This window comes from Agelaius phoeniceus, chromosome 9, assembly GCF_051311805.1.
Source record: "Agelaius phoeniceus isolate bAgePho1 chromosome 9, bAgePho1.hap1, whole genome shotgun sequence".
Lineage (NCBI taxonomy): Eukaryota > Metazoa > Chordata > Aves > Passeriformes > Icteridae > Agelaius > Agelaius phoeniceus.
In genome coordinates, this window is record NC_135273.1 from 34,665,836 (window position 1) to 34,682,558 (window position 16,723).

The following is a 16,723-nucleotide window of genomic DNA, read 5'->3' on the forward strand; positions in this document are numbered from 1 at the left end:
GCTAATCATCACCAATCCTTACCATGGCAGCTACAATGCAGTAGCTCTAATTCAAGAAGTAAAAGTGGTATTGGCTTTTAGGTGCTGAAAACTATGTTTACTATGTAATTCTTAGCAAACTACACAGTACTGAATTTATTGCACAACACTCCATACCACAATTATCCTGCATTAAAATCAGATGCAAAAGTCTTGTACCATATGTTACTCGCAGCATTTGCAGCAGCAGAACACTTAATTACAAACAAGTTGCTTGTAAACCTTGAGCATGGTGAGTTGTACCTCTTCTTGTTTTTATTGTTTAGTTTTTCACAGTTCTGAGGATCTCCGCAGGTGCAGCTGGAACGAGTGTTTGTTTTTCAGAGTTCTTCACTCTCCACCAGCTTTTGGCTGGGGGATGAGAACAGCACGGGGCTCTCGGGAGCTGGGAAGGCAGAGAAGGTGTCGAGGCCTTGGCTGCTGAGGTTGGAGTAGCGGCTGCCCCCGGGCCGCAGCTTCAGAGCCTGCGGGATCTGCCGGTGCCACTGAGCTGCAGCAACACAAACACAGCGGGCTCCTGAGACCCCTGCTCTGCTCACAGGGGAACTGGACATCAATCCACACACAAAGTGCATAGGATGTGCCTCGAGGCAGATCTTTACTGTGTGTGCTATGTTGTATTGATTTGTAGTGCTGTATTAACGTTTTCATAGATGTAGAATATACAGGTATATATATATATATATATAAAAATATTAAATAAATATATATTTAATAGATATATAATAGATACACTTAATCAATGTAGTTTTGTAGTTAAAAGGTAACTTTTGTAGTTAAAACAGGACCTATGTATGCGGGATACTTTTTTAAAGAAAGGAATGAGGTACTCACAGCAGATAGCAGCCACAGGACACCTGAATCTTTCAGAGAAAGAGAATTTATTGCTCTCTTATCAGAAGAAGCTGACTTCTTCCTGCCTGGCTAAGGATTGAAGGCGCTTTAGGATTAGGAGGAAGAAGCTGACACTGCCCAGACAGAATCCTGGGTTTGAATGGAATTTATGCATCATGGATGAGGTGGATGAATATGCAACAGGCTGTTGCTTTTAAGGGTTAATCCTCTGTTAAAGTGGGGCCTTTTTTGGGCCTGTCCTGCCCAGAAAAGGTACCCGGACTCTCCATAGAGTTTCTATTGTCTCATATTGTCTCATATTGTCCTAATTCAAATTGTCCAAATTATTATTACTCTAATTGTATTACTATTTCCATTCTATACTATATTTCATCAATACTATATTACTATTAAACTTTTAAAATTTTAAAAACAAATGATTGGCATTTTTCACAGCTGGGAAGTTGCTTCCCACATCCCCGAGGAGAGCACAGCATTGGGATCTCTGGGTTAGGGTCTGTCCTTTCAAATGTTATCATTGGCATTGTTTGTATGTTCAGCAATTCTGTTCAAGTGTACAGATAAAATTTCATCCCTGTTCAATTCCATGACAATGTTTGCATGGATTTCACAAAGTCCAGAATTTAATGATTGAATCTTTGGAGCCTTCTCCAAAGCCCTTGCAATCAGAACTAAAAACATATATAGCATGAACAGAGATGAACAAAGTGGCCAGGGCTCTGATTCTGTTCTGCTTCATCCTCTGGATGGCTTTTCTTCAAAGAAGTGATTGCAGTTTTTATTGCCATCTAGTAGTTACAACTACTAACATGTTTTCTAGAATTTTTTTAAATACTGAAAGAAATTCAGTATTCCAAAGACACATATTCAGTAATTTAAAAGTACAATTCTACATGCTCCCATATGAACAAATATTGCTAAAATGTTTTAAAATATTATATTACATAATACCTAGTAGTTGTTATCCCTAAAACACTTCAGACAGGGGAAAATTATATTATCCTTGCCAAAATTTATCCATATGGGTCTGCACTCAAATTAGAGACATACCTGTCAGCAGTTAAAATGAAAGGGCATGAAAATGGAAGTCAAGTTCAGACTCCTATGCTCTGAGGTTTTTAGTGTGGGAGACAACAAACTACATGTTAAGCATTGATAGGAAATGTCTTTCCGTGCTGAATTTTGAGCCTATCTGGAAATATTTTAAAAAGAGCCTCCTTTTTTTCTTGCAGCGCCAAATTTGTTTCTACTTGAACTCATTATTTACTCATTATTATTTTTCTTTGCATGCAGAATTGCAAATATCAGACCCCACCTTCCATCTCTCGACCCCACCCATTCAAAATAGCACAAAGAAAAATGACTTCCATCACTCGCTTTGGGGTGTGAGTTGCTTATCTTAGAAAATGTGGCTGGGATTGGGAAGCATTTCTTGATTTCTGTATTTTTCCTGTTTGTGCCTTGAATCCTTCATTTGAAAATTTATGTCTTTCAGCATTTAGATACCTAAGGAAATTTTAAATTTTGTTTCACCTTTCTTAAATCAGCCTCCCCCTAGCCCTGTCTTGAGCCTTCTATTCCTATTGCCCATACCACCACAAGGTGGCAGGAGGCTGACAGAGATGCACCGGTGACTCACTTCGCTTAATAGGTGGGATTTAAAAACCAAAATGGAAATATGAGTTTGAAAACATGGGCTCTTTGGGTTTTTGGGGTTTTTTTAAGGGTCTCTTGTAATCTAACCAGTTCAACCAGTTTGTGGAATATATATATATACGTATATATGTGTATATATATATATATATACACACATATGTGTGTGTATATATATATACACACACACACACATATATATATGTATATATATATACATATATGTGTGTATATATATATATGTATATATATATGTGTATATATATATATATATATATATATATATATATATATATATATATATATATAATCCAGTTTGTGGAACATGCTTTCTCTTTTATTATACTGCTTAGAGATAACAGATTAACGATGTGCTGTAGTTCTTGAGGTGAGCTGGGACCTTCTGAGTCCTAGACAAATGTATTGGATGTGAAGTAGCCCCCCTCAGTTAGGCTTGGTGTGCACCCCCATGCTCTGTGGAAGAAGGGATTTGATTTCTTGGGCGCAATTCATTGCTCTGCCAGGTCAGAGCTGTAGCACAGGCTTGTTAGAGGCAGTAGAGTTAAGGTTCAACTTGAAAATATATGCTCATGTGTCTAGGGATTCTGGGAGGTGGAAAATGGGGATAGAGAACATTGTGCAAATCCTCTGCTTTGGCTTTTTGTCCTTCCCCTCCTTTACACCGTGCAGCAGGGCTGGCTTGGCCCTTGAGCTGTATCATTAGATCTCTTCTGGGGCCTTCTGAAGCTGTGGCCATGCTGTGACACTGATTCCTACCCATGCCAAAGGCACACTAGGAGCCAGCTGGGCCCTGTGTTGTTCCCTCTCTCCCAGCCCATACGTACCATAGATGTCCAGGCGAGCAGTGCAGGAGACAATGCCAGCTTCGTTCTTTGCAGACAAGGTGTACCAGCCCGCGTCTGCTTTCTTGGCAGGCTGGATCAGGAGGCACACATACCCTGTTGTATCTTGATGCATGCTGCAAAACAAGTGTTTGGGAATTGGTATTTCTCAAGAGCACATCAGCTTTCAGATTTTAAAATATGTATATTGACTATGAAACAGATATATTGTCATCTCTACTCCCAAAGAGGCAGCAGTCTATAGGCAATAGATTTGCTTTCTGTATGGGCTCAAACAATGATCAGGAAATCTCAGATCTGTTCTGGCTCCTCTCAGTTGTGCACAGCCATGGTGTGACTGTGGGAGCTGAGTTGTTACTCTGTATATGTTAATATTAGCATTATTAATTGAATGGTAATGAGCTAAACCTGTGCAAAGCTGCTGCACAATCATACTGTATTTTTCCTAGGTCAGAAGCTGGAACAAGGACATAAAATACCAAGAGCACTTGTACAAAGTTGTGATATTTTTTGCACCAGCAACCAGAGCCAGTCAGAAACTTTCTTGGGGCACCCTTTTCCATGAGAAAATGACCAAGTGGGAAAATCAGAAAGATTTGTTTGGCCAACATTCTGAAAGAAACCTGCTTCATTGTTCCCTCCACTTCCTTTGCTCTCCAGTGATCTAAGGCTTGGTGGCTGCAATTTCCAGGAAAAGCTTTTCAGCAGGATATAACAGAACTGAGACTCCTCTGCTCTCTAGGCTGAGGCTGGTCCTTTTTATCAAGCCAAGTGTTTCTCTCATTATAAAGGAAGAGGAGTGAGATGAGCACTTCAGAACACTTGAAGTTCCAGGATGTTTTGAAATTTGAGATTTTGTTTCCATATGAGCTGGAATGAAACCACAGGCTTGCAGGACAAGAGGACATTTTGTGCTGTAATAAAAAGAGAACATTTCACCCTTTGTTCCCTGCACTACACACTTTACCTTATGCTGGGGTGCAGTAGTGTAGGAGCTGCTGTGTGTCCTTGTTGTGCTACAAAAGCCTCTCTTGGCCTCAGGCAGGAATCAGTGAGGTGGGACAGGGACAAGAGGGACGGTGCTGCCCTGGGTCTGTGCACAGCCACTGGAGCCTTTGGGGTTTCTGCTCCCAGCTGGCTGGAATAGCAGAGCTCTCACAACCTTGAGCCTTGCTCCTGGCACTGTGGGGTGGGGGAGGTTTCCCTTAGCCATTCCTCTGCTCAGCTGAAGCAAAATTTGTTTTCTAACCTTTTGTGAAACAACTGGAAATGTGGCATTTTAGGAGAGTTGTTGATTTTCCAGTAACTACAATGTGTGTGTGTGTGTAGAACAACAATCCCTATGAAATGGGAACATCTATATGGTGTAATCCATGAATTTGCTAATGGCAGACTCAATTCCCTCCTCCAGATTATAAAGATATTAATATTAAACAGGACTGGGCCCAAACCATATAGACTGTAGGCTGCAGAAGGTCAGGGTTAGGTGGGGTTTTTGGAGTGTCTCTGGGTGGGGACAGGGTGACCACTGAAAGAGTTTTCTAAGAGTGCTTTCCTTGTGCTTGGTGTCCATCCCTAGCAGGTGTGCTGCAGAGCCAGCTTGCTGCACTCTGAGCCTGCAGGGATGTGTGGGAAGGATGGGACTTCTTGAAGCTGATCTCAAAGATCCAGTGACTGCATCAAGTTGTTCCTTGGAACCAAGTGAAATAAAATACTAAAAATCAGATAGATGCTGAAGTAGAAATCTTAAAAAAAGAAAGCCCTTCATTTATCATAAATTACAGCCAGGCACATTATTTCATCAGCTCTTCTTTTGCAAAAATTAAAAAATAGTGCTGCATTTGATGGCAAGAGCTGAACCTGAACTTTGTTGTATTTTATAAGCATGGATAAAAGGCTTTACCTTTGTTTTTGACCAACTTTGTTAAGTTTCTCTATCTGACATGAAAAATTCTCTCTTATCCCATGCTGTGGGGCACTGAAACTGTTCTGAATTTGAATTCATACCTAGCTGGAACTAAACTGGGAAAACATAGCTTAGAGAGAATAAGGTGCTGCAATGCACTGAAATACCATGTCAGGGTGTGTTTGTTAAGGAGATCCATACACTCTGGCAGGCCTGCAGGCTCTGTCCCCACTCTCTGAGGCAGGGGTGCATCGTGCCTTTGTTCTGAATCATGAAACAGAACAGGGAAGCAGGGTTTATACAGCTTTCTGTGGGTGAAAGGAGTTGTTACCCAGCACCAGCCTCTGTCCTCAGCACAGACTTTGCATGGAAGCAGTTGGTCCAGGCACAGGAAATTCAGGCATGGGTGTCACAGTACCTCATCCTCTCTCTGTTTGATGGGATGGTCTCATTGTCCTTCTTCCAGTAGAATATGGGAGGTGGCATTCCCACAACTCTGCACTCTAATCTGACAGGGTAGCCTTCTGGAACACCACAGTTCTGAAGCTTCTCCAGAAACATGGGGGCTCTCTTGACTTCCTTTGCTGGAAAGAGAATTATTCAACAACAGATATTTTATTCTTTGTTTCTCTTTGAACAGTATGGGAGAACACGATTAAAAGTTATTCTTGTGATACCAAAAGAGGTTGTGAATTTTTAGTGGGATGTTGGAAGGGAAGTGAAATGCCATGCTATAACCTCTGTAAGGGAACATAAAGTAAATAATAGGCAGAACTGAAGTTCATAAAAGAATATATGCATGTCTAATGAGTCTAAACATACTACCATTGCAGAAAATGAATGCCAGATCTATACATTTCAATATCTCACATATTTTTAAGGCTTTCTTAAAGAGCAATATTCAGATTAATTTTTTCTATTTAAAAACATTTTTAAACCAATAAAATTTGGGCTGAAATCTGGAATACCTCAACATATATATTATGAATTCAAACCCTAAGCATTTTCTGGGGAGAAAGTGAGGATGGGTGATAATGAGGCAGAACTCTTATAACTCTCTTAGTAACAGGAGTGCACTCATCTGAGCACCAAGTACATTTCTGTGACTGTGTTCACAGGGGTTCTTGGATGAGGGAAGAGACAAGGATCTGACTCCATGTTTCGGAAGGCTGATTTATTATTTTATGGTATATATTACATTAAAACTATACTAAAAGAATAGAAGAAAAGGCTTCATCAGAAGGCTGGCTAAGAATAGAATAGCAAAGAATGATAACAAAAGCTTGTGGCTTGGACTCTCTGTCTGAGCCAGCTGACTGTGATTGGCCATTAATTACAAACATCCAACATGAGCCAATCCCAGATGCACCTGTTGCATTCCACAGCAGCAGATAATCAGTGTTTACATTTTGTTCCTGAGGCCTCTCAGCTTCTCAGGAGGAAAAATCCTAAGGAAAGGATTTTTCATAAAAGTTGTCTATGACACATTTCCCTCATCAGCTGGGGAGGGAAATATATAGGTAAAAATTACATGTCTGTATCTACAGCGGTGGGATTTTCCTACTCTTAGTGCATTAACTATTTATTAACTATTAACTATAATTATCTGTAGGGAACTATGTAAGGTAAGTTTGAAGAAATGCACAATCACTGTTTTTCAGTGCTTCTTACCTACAACAGTGAGCTCCAGGCTGAATGAATTCTGTCCTGTTCTGTTGGTGGCAAGGCAGGTGTAGGTCCCAGCATCACTCTGGGAGAGGGGGTCGATGAGCAGGGAGTGCACCCCCGTCTCTCTGACCAGCATCTTGTGCCTGCTGTCCGGGAGCACGGCTTTGCCGTTCAGCAGCCACGTCAGCTCCGGCGTGGGCAGCCCACTCACCTGGGGGACAGGGAAACAGCTCCAGACTGTGTCCAGCTGGCACAGACAGCTTAGCAAACTCAGAGCCAGCCCTTTTTACAAATGCCAGCTGAATCGTGTCAAAATCTAGACCAGAAAGATTTTTTTTTAATTATTTCTGGTTTTGTTTCTCTGCTGAGTGCTTCCGAAAGGGAGAAACCCAGAAAACAAACAAGTAAAGAGATTCAAAAATACATTAAATAACTACATTTTTCTTAGTCAAAAAGGAAGAAATTTAGTTAGAAATATGAAATTAGAAGATGAGATTCACAAAAGACTCTTTATATTCTGCTAAAATTATTTGTTTTTGTTTCTCTGCTGAGTGCTTCCGAAAGGGAGAAACCCAGAAAACAAACAAGTAAAGAGATTCAAAAATACATTAAATATCTACATTTTCTTAGTTAGAAATATGAAATTAGAATATGAGATTCACAAAAGACTCTTTATATTCTCCTAAAATTATTTTTGTTTTTGTTTCTCTGCTGACTGCTTCTAAAAGGGAGAAACCCAGAAAACAAACAAGTAAAGAGATTCAAAAATACATTAAATAACTACATTTTTCTTAGTCAAAAAGGAAGAAATTTAGTTAGAAATATGAAATTAGAAGATGAGATTCACAAAAGACTCTTTATATTCTGCTAAAATTATTTCTGTTTTTGTTTCTCTGCTGAGTGCTTCCGAAAGGGAGAAACCCAGAAAACAAAACAGAAAAAATATTTTAAAATACATTAAATAACTAAATTTTTCTTAGTCAAAAAGGAAGAAACTTAGTTAGAAATATGAAATTAGAAGATGAGATTCACAAAAGACTCTTTATATTCTGCTAAAATAATTTCTCAGTTTTTGTCTCTGCTGACTGCTTCCTAAAGGGAGAAACCCAGAAAACAAACAAGTAAAGAGATTTAAAAATACATAAAATATCTACATTTTTTTTAGTCAGAAAGGAAGAAACTTAGTTAGAAATATGAAATGAGAATATGAGATTCACAAAAGATTCTTAATAATCTGCTAGTTTTCCTTTTTTTGGTGCTGAATAGAAATCGAATTCCTTAATGTAAAATACCACAGAGTTTAACAGATGAAAAAGGTTCTATACAAATTACTTTGTATTTTGTAAAATTTGATGAAGAATGATATAATACTTCATAGGTGTTTAACTTGCATGCTTTAGAGCACTACAAAGTAAGTATTTTTTTAAGGATTAGACTGTATTGTAATATTAAAAACCTTTTCAATAGGGAGCAGTACTTACTCATGTCTAAAATACTGCTTTCCAAACAACATTTTTCAAAGCAGAGAAAGAGGGAATTTGTCTGAGTGAGGACTATTCTGTCCCAGGTCTGTCCAATGCCAGACTTGCTTTAAGGCTTCACAAGCTCTGCAGCTCACAAGGACAGCAGAGCTAGGAAAAACCAAATTCTTTGGCATGCTCCTTGTAAACTTTACATCATAAATTAAGTATAAGGAGTCCTGCTCATCTTCAGGGCATTAACTTGTGCCTCAGAGCTTCTCCCCTCTTCAGGGTCAGTGTCAGCACTGCCACCTTTGCTGCACCGCAGGGACATAGAGGGGTTCCAGAATGGGTTGGAGCAGATGATTCTCCTCAAGGGTTCAATATTCACTCTGTGTACTCTAACCTCTGACAATTCTTTCATGCCAGGATTTCAATCAGTAAATTGGGATGTTTCTGCCTCTGTGCATGCTGGGGAAGCATAAAATGAACTAGGCTCAGTTCCCTCTTTTCAGGGAGTATTAATCTTCAGTAATTCAGTCCAATGCAATGGGCAACATTTGTTTGAACACAAAGCAATCCTCTTTCTTTGCTGCATCCTCTCTTTCTCATGGTTTTGTGCTATTCTGGATTATGTTCAAGAGTCTGGTAATGGAGCAGAACTTCTGGAGTTCAGACTGGTAAAGGACACAGTGAACACATCTAGTAATTTGGACAACCTTGCAAGTGAGCCTTCTGTTTCTGGGCTGTGTTTTCTGTATTCTTCATCCCATAGAATATTTGTTCAAAATAAATCCCTGGAATCAGCTCAGAGACAATGGCATAAAGAAATAGTTTTGAAAATGAAGCATTAAAACTTTGAATGGAGAATGTTCATGCGTGCATTAAAGAACATGAAAACACATAGCACTACATGTCAGAGGTAGGGAAAGTGAGAGTGAACAGAAGAACCAGATAATACCTTACAATCCAACCTGCAGAGTCTCCCTTCATGTGCCACCATGTCCCCTGGAGCCTGCAGGAAGTATGGCCTGAAAAAGCGTTCTTGGACTGCCTCTTTGTCTCCCTCTGGCACCCGGGGGCGTGTTCTGCAAAGCAAAAATCACATGGGTGTGTTTGGAAGTTAATCTTTTGTCCTTAATGCTTAAAAAAAGTAAGAAATTGAGGAAAAGGATGGAGAGATAGCTTGAGTTACATAAAAGGACAGAAAGAAATAGGCTGATTGTAATTTAATTCTTGCATATTCTCCATTTAGAAAGATTATCCAGTTAACTATATCATGTAGTAGCCTTAGATTCCCAAGCCAGCCTTTGCTTCTTTTTGATTTTTTTTTGGCTGAATTTCATTTTGCTAATCCATCCCTTGCCTTTAGCTCCACTACAACGAGTAAATGAAATCATACTTAAACTTCCCTGTATTTGAGGATGCCCTTCAAAAACATAGAAGTGACCTGTTGGGAGGGAACTGCTGCTGTTATTTCCACTTTATGATTGAGAACTGAAGTTCAATGAATGCAGTGGTTATTTTGGATGCCTTCAGTAAAAAGCATAAAGAAGTTCTGCAGGACTTTTTTCTTTCACCTGTGAGGCTGAGTTGTGGATATTCGTCCCCGAAAAGGGACACTCTGAACCATCAGGTGTCCTGAACAACTGATCCTCCCCTGCAATTCACAATGGAAACAGAATTAATAGTTGGTTAATGGCTTATTTCATTTTAAAGTATAAGTACAGAACCTTACAGTGCATTAGAATTTACTTTTATAAAGTAGCTGTGCTGTAGTGAGAATACCACTTCCCCAAAGCAAATGCTGTTGGCCTGCAGTTGAGGCAGGGGTTTCCCAAACTCTTCCAGGCTGTGGCAATGCATTTGGCAGTGGTGCCTGTCCCTGCTTATTTATTCATGCCACAGGTACTGCCTGCTAGTACCTTTGTACTGGCCTGCTTTGAAATGCAGCCATATGGAAACTGAACAGAAAAATAATTTCACAAAAGAGAAACATTTAAACTGGAAAAAGTTGCCTGATGAATGTACTTCTAAATGGGATCAAGGAGAATGGTGTAAGGGAATGAGACTATTTGCAGATCCACATCTTTGCATCCTGGATAAAGAATATAATTGTGTTTAGTAACAGTTCCAAATTTAATGTAACTATTTGTTTGTTCCTGCTCTATTCTTTCTGCCTGAAACATCATGTCTGTCTTGTCAGCACATCTCAAAAGGTGCCTATCAGCAACAGAGAGTGGGAAGGGGACAGGGCAGGAATCACTAACATGGGGAAAAGTCCTGAGTGCTTTTGACTGTCTGTGTAACAGGGGAGTAGTTTCATCAGTCATCTTTTCATGGTTTCTTCTCCTATGCTCTGAAGCACCTGATTTGTGATACAGCAACCACTTGATGTCAAAGCATGTGGCCTAATTTGTGTTCCTATTAATTTATATTAGAAAAAGAGGAAGCAAGCATTTTTGTAAAAGAAAATAAAACACCTTACTTGTGGGTTTGCAGCCATAATCGTATAGTTGCCATCATCATCATTAGTAGCAGCTTCAATATGTAAAGAACACGTTCCATCTTCTTCTCTGTTCATTTTGAAATGTGTGTTTTTCTTTGAAATCTGCTTGCCATCCTTGAACCAGTAGACCTGTAGTGATCAGACACACCCCCGTGACTTAACAGTAACTAGAAAAATAACAGGAGTTGAGTGATAGCTAATACAATTTGAGAATGTTATAAACTTTGCAGCTCAGTTATAATGTGAAACAATGATTCCAGGTTGAGCTCAGGAAGCTGCATGTCACAGCTGGGCCTGGCAGGTTCTCTTTCCTTGGCTCTGGGCACGTTACTGCTTAGATCAGTTCTCATCTCTCTGGAGGTTCTGGGGGTTGAGCAGTTCTGTGTCTCCTGGAGGCAGGTGGCTGGACCTCAAGGCCTGATGCATGCTCAGGAGCAGATACTGTGATTTTAGGAAGGTGGGGAAATGATTCATTTGGGAGCTCTCTCCACAGAGCCATGTGCTTAGGAGGGATGAACAGAAACTGCTGGGGAGTTGGGTTTTGTTCCTTAGCAGTTCCAGTGAGAATGGCTTACCTTGGGAACAGGAATTCCAACTATTTTGCAGGTGAATGTAATAGGGAATCCTTCCATTACCCGAAAATGCTTGAGTCTCTTATCAAAGATGGGAGCAATGTATTTGCCCGTGGGGATTTCCTCGTGCTGGATTTCATCGTCTGACTCATCCACCGGCGTCCGCTCCAGGCGGAACTCGATCTCGTTCATCAGCCTCTGCTCAAAGCTGGAGATGCGGTACTCCTGAGGGACAGGGGACAGCTCTGAGCCACGCTGCCAGGGCCTGGCCCTGGACATCCAGCTGGAGACAGTTCAGAGCCTGACAGGAGGCTCACACAGAGTGCAAACTTTGAGATAAAAAATGCTGACTTAGAAATGCCGTGGAATAGCAGAGATATGTGGTGGTGATCACAGGGCTCCCAGGAAGAGGGAAGAGACCAGGATCTGACTCCATGTTTCACAAGGCTGATTTATTATTTTATGATATATATATGATATTAAAACTTCTTTTATATTAAAAGAATAGAAGAAATTATTTCATCAGAAGGCTTGAAAGAATAGAAAAGGAATGATAAGAAAAGCTCGTGACTCTCAGAGAGTCTGAGCCAGCTGACTGTGATTGGCCATTAATTAGAAACAACCACATGAGCCCAATCCCAGATGCACCTGTTGCATTCCATAGCAGCAGATAACCATTGGTTACATTTTGTTCCTGAGGCCTCTCAGCTTCTCAGGAGAAAAAATCCTAAAGAAAGGACTTTTCATAAAATGTGTCTGTGACAGAGATATTGTTGAGAGACAAGTGGAGCTAGAAACAAGTTTTGAAGGATGGCCTTGCAAATAAGACTGGATACTTTGGAGAAATAGAACTGTGAAAGATGCATTGCAGTAGGACCTACAATGGATAATTTTAGATTATTGGCTTTAAGGCATTTACAGCATGGTGTGGTAAAAGCTGATAGACCAAGAAACACTTAAATGTAATTAGGAAATAGCTGGCTTCTGATTGTGATGGTGTGAATTAAAACATCTGTATTTCTCACCCTTCTCATGAGACTGAAAATAGAATAGAAGTTTTTAAAACTCCTCTCAGTTGCCCCATCTCTAGGTCAAGAAAAAAGTATTGTACCCTGGGGTATTTGCAGGCATTGGCACTTTTAGAGTAATTCTACAAGTGAAAATTAAAAAGCCTAAGTAAAGCTAGGACATCATGAAACTGAATTTGGTTTGCAGGCACAGATACTGCAGCGTGAGCCTGCACAGTGTAATGACACTGAGTTTTTTCACAGGCAGCCAAAGAAATGAAACATGTAATTCCTCTAAGTCCCTGTCAAAAAAAAAATTACACTCTTGCACACTGTTGATCAAAAGAAATCATTAAAACATATCAATTTTTTGAGGATTTTGCATTCAAATATTAGTCACCTGCTAATTATAGAAATGAATGCTGTCTATTTTAGTTCATAATTAAGGAAAACTATACCAACTAAAAAGAGAAAATTAGGAAGAAAGAGAAATATTTTCAGAGTAATTAACATCAGATTAAACTTGGACAGATTTCTAGCTGGTGTAACTGAGAATGCAAAATATATTACATTAAAATTCTTAGAAGATTAAACAGATTATGCAGTAAACCCAGCCTATTCCTACATAAATGAACATTTCCAGATAGTTTGATGTGATTATGAACTTTCTCCTGATCCCCTGAATTCAATTAGAAATGTCTTATCACTTTGCTGTTTTGCATGAGGAAATCTCCTGTCTAGACCAGGAGGCATTTGACCAAATTTCTCTTGCTGTGACTTGTGAAGCCTCAGAGCAGGAGCCAGCTTCAGTCTGTGCCTCCAAACCAGTGTTTGTCCTGGGCAGGGTGGAGCCCTGCAGCTGCACCTGGCTGGACTTGTCAGGTAGCAAGGACACTGTGCCCTCTGCCCTGCCACTCACAGCTGCTGGAGCTCCTTGCTCGAGTCCTTACACACTGCCTTTTGGGGGGACATCTTCTATTACCTGTAGAAGACAAATCAGTTTGCTTAGACCTGGATTTGTGCAGGTTTTAAGCCCAGAGTTTTCCTGCTTCTATTGAAAATGTAGTAAATTTAATTTACTATTTAGTAAATTTCTATTTATTATTGAAAGTGGTAAATAAAGGTGTAGCCAATCCTTAGGTATATTCAATTTGCTGAAAAAACAAGGTTCAGAAAAATGCATCTTGTCTGAAATCCTATAGAAAGTTAATTAAAGAACCAGCAGTTATCCCAAAATACTGGCAATTAACTCCCTGATCATTTGGCCATTCCATCCTACTGCTGATTATGCTCTTGACCAACAGTTTCCAGAGAGCAGGGAGAAAAGATGGAGACAGCAAAAAATTTTAGCTGACAAACTCTCCTGCTTTCTTCAGGAGACCAAGGAGACAGAAGTGGCCAAAAGTTGAGATATTACAGTGGAGTTTTGAGGAGTTTGTAAGACTTGGGGGTGAAAATGTGGCAGCCACAAGGTAGAAAAAGTTGGAAGTTGCCATGGTTGAATAAACACCCTGGTAATGTCTGGTTTTGGGACTGTAGTGGTAGATGTTGTGTGTTTCCATCTAGAATGTCTGTGCTGGGGAGGGTGCCTCAAGGTTGGCTATGGTGGGAAAAGGCTGCCAGTTTGGAGTAGTAGGGAAGGGATTTGGTGAATGGAGCTGCTCCTCCCTGCCCTGGTCCCTTGTTCTGTGATGCTGCAGGGCTGCTCACTCCACACAGCTTCAGAGCAGTGAGCAGAGCTGCAAGGAGGTGAGGATGCTCCAGGATCCTTCCCTGGGGCATTGGAGTCCCTGGGGTAGCAGTGAGAACTTGGCTTCAGTCTGCACAGGGACTCTGAGCCAGTCCCATGAGCTCTAAATGCAGCTGTGTCATTGCCCAGGAGCTGCATGGGGTCAGAGCAAGCAATCAATGAGTAGTTGAGTTCCTGTAGGAGCAGGAGGAGTAAACTCCAGGCTGTTTGTCACATGGAGCTGAGATGTGGTGTGCTGTCCCTGGTGGGACAAGCGCTGACCCCACATAAATATTAAATGTAACACCCCACATAAATATTAAGTGTAACACCTCCTTGCCTTGGGCACCTTGCCCTGCCCTGCCAGGCCTCTCTGCTCCCTGGCTGTCCTGTGAGAGCCCCCTGAGCCCAGCTGTGCCCAGCAGAGCCCTGAGCTGGCTGCTCTGTGCCCCTGTGAGCCGTGCCAGGGGCTGGCAGCCAGGCACAGCCTGGTACCAGCCCCTCCTCAGCTGGGAGCACCAAACAGCCTGATAGAGTTTCATCTCCTCAGCTTTTCTGCTCTCATGCAGCAGCTCTCAGCAAATTGCTTTATAGATCAAATTCTCATCTCATTAAAGCCAGTGTAAACGAGTTTCTCTGATTCCTCACCAACCAAATGGATCATTTTCCCATGTAGTTGGCAAGAACTGGTTGTAGCGTTCCAAGGGAAAGTTAAGCCATTGGTGTTTTACCCTTGAGACTGAGAACAGCCCTGTGTCTTTTTAGGAAGGCAGAATCATGAAGGAATCTGCCTGTAAGAATCCCTCTGCTACAGCAGAAGGAATGGGGCTAGAAAGGCATTGCCATTGCACTTTGAAGGCATCATGTTAATGTGCAGAACAAAATGCTGCAGAACAGTGTTAAATTTTGAAATATTGCAAGCTGGTGGCACAGTCCAGTATTGTTTATAGACAGCTGAGTTTAGTCAGCAGGTTTTCATATGGATTTTTTCTAGAATCATTGCTGTCCAAAAGAAGTCATGGTATGTTATGAGAAATTCATAGTTTATGGTTGCTGTAGCCATGATGGCCTACAGAGGAAACCAAATAATGCTGCTAGAGACAATTACATCTTTTTTTCCCTCTACTCAAAGAGTGCAGATCTGTCTTAAGTGATCTAACCAATTAACATAAATAAAACTTAGAGCAATCATTTTCAAGTTGTATGTAACCAAATTAACCTGGTGTCTGCTTTAGATCCTAAAAAGCTTTCTGTGAATGCAGTGTATGATTTGTTTCCTGGCTGATGTGCTGAGGATATTAACTTCTTACAGACTACTTCATTAAGAAAAATGTGCAGTTCCTCCTTTTCAAATGTCTGCTTGCAAAAGAAAATACAACAGAGGAAGGAATGCATTTCATGGGACCCTTTGAAATTAATCATGGACAGGTTTTCTCCCACGTTTCTTTGCATGTGACCCTGGGTATACAGAAAGAGGCACAAAAGTAGCACTTTGTGAAGACAGAAGCATTTTGCTGCACCATCAGCACTGGGTTGTCATTGCTGGCAGCTGCTCCCTGCCCATGGCAGCCCTGGGTGTCCTTGTACAATTGCAGGGCTCTGCAGGGAGCTGTGCAGGCTGACTGCACGAGTTTGACTGCTCATCTGAAGGAGTTCTATTCAAAAATACATTTTTAATTAAAGACATTCAAGTCAGGGTTCCACAGCCCCTGTTTCCTGTGTGTTGCCCTCACACTTCAGTCTTTGCTTTTCTAAACCTGTTCTGTGTGCATATTTATGCTTGTATCAATTTGCAACCAATCCAACATGACCAAGTTAACTTTGCTGTGAAAATTTGAACACCAACATTCAGAGGCTGAAGGTGTTACACCAAACTTCTCATAAAGAACAGAAATCTCTGAAAGAAGTGATAATGCACCTCTGTATGCAGAGTACAACCTTAGAGGTTTTTGCTTGTTTGGTAGGTTTTCTTTTAGGATTAGCAAGAACAGAAAGGAGTTGTTAATATGGCTTTCTGAAGAACTGTGTTTATCACAGAAGCATAAGCCTATTTCTGAATGTGATTACAACAGTGGTGTAGGGCAAAGTGTTGTTGTTGTGGTTCAGACAAATATTTCATAAAGTGTCACACAAAGAAGAAGCCCATGGAGCCATGGGTACAATGTTAAAACTAGGCTGTAGTTCAGCATACTGAGGAGATTGAGGGAAAGAGTACAAAGGTTCAGGCCCTGGTTTGGAGTCAAAAGTGTAGCATTGCAGCTCCTTTTTTGGCAGCTTTCCTAGAACATGAAACTTTTACAGGCAGTAATTCACACACTTCTTCAGTACAGTAGCCAGATATTTTAAATTATTATAGCTACCAGCTAAAAATTCAGGCTCCTCTTCAGTGGTGTAATGCTCAGTACAAAGTATAATGTATATAATGCATCTATAATTGTATATGTTTCTATAGGCTGAGTGGA

General features: G+C 40.6%; 1 protein-coding gene across 2 annotated transcripts in view; it reads right to left on the reverse strand.

Annotated features, from left to right (window-relative positions):
- Positions 1 to 359: 359 nt before the first annotated feature.
- MYPN (myopalladin) overlaps positions 360 to 16,723 on the reverse strand; it is a 46,535-nt gene continuing 30,171 nt past the window's right edge. For both annotated transcript variants that reach the window (XM_077183537.1, XM_054637375.2), the window contains exons 12-19: positions 11,529 to 11,750; positions 10,933 to 11,082; positions 10,025 to 10,104; positions 9,406 to 9,532; positions 6,988 to 7,195; positions 5,735 to 5,900; positions 3,393 to 3,526; positions 360 to 529 (exon numbers count right to left, since the gene is read on the reverse strand). In XM_077183537.1, the coding sequence (XP_077039652.1) occupies positions 360 to 529; positions 3,393 to 3,526; positions 5,735 to 5,900; positions 6,988 to 7,195; positions 9,406 to 9,532; positions 10,025 to 10,104; positions 10,933 to 11,082; positions 11,529 to 11,750 (1,257 nt within the window). The remainder of the gene's footprint in view (positions 530 to 3,392; positions 3,527 to 5,734; positions 5,901 to 6,987; positions 7,196 to 9,405; positions 9,533 to 10,024; positions 10,105 to 10,932; positions 11,083 to 11,528; positions 11,751 to 16,723) is intronic.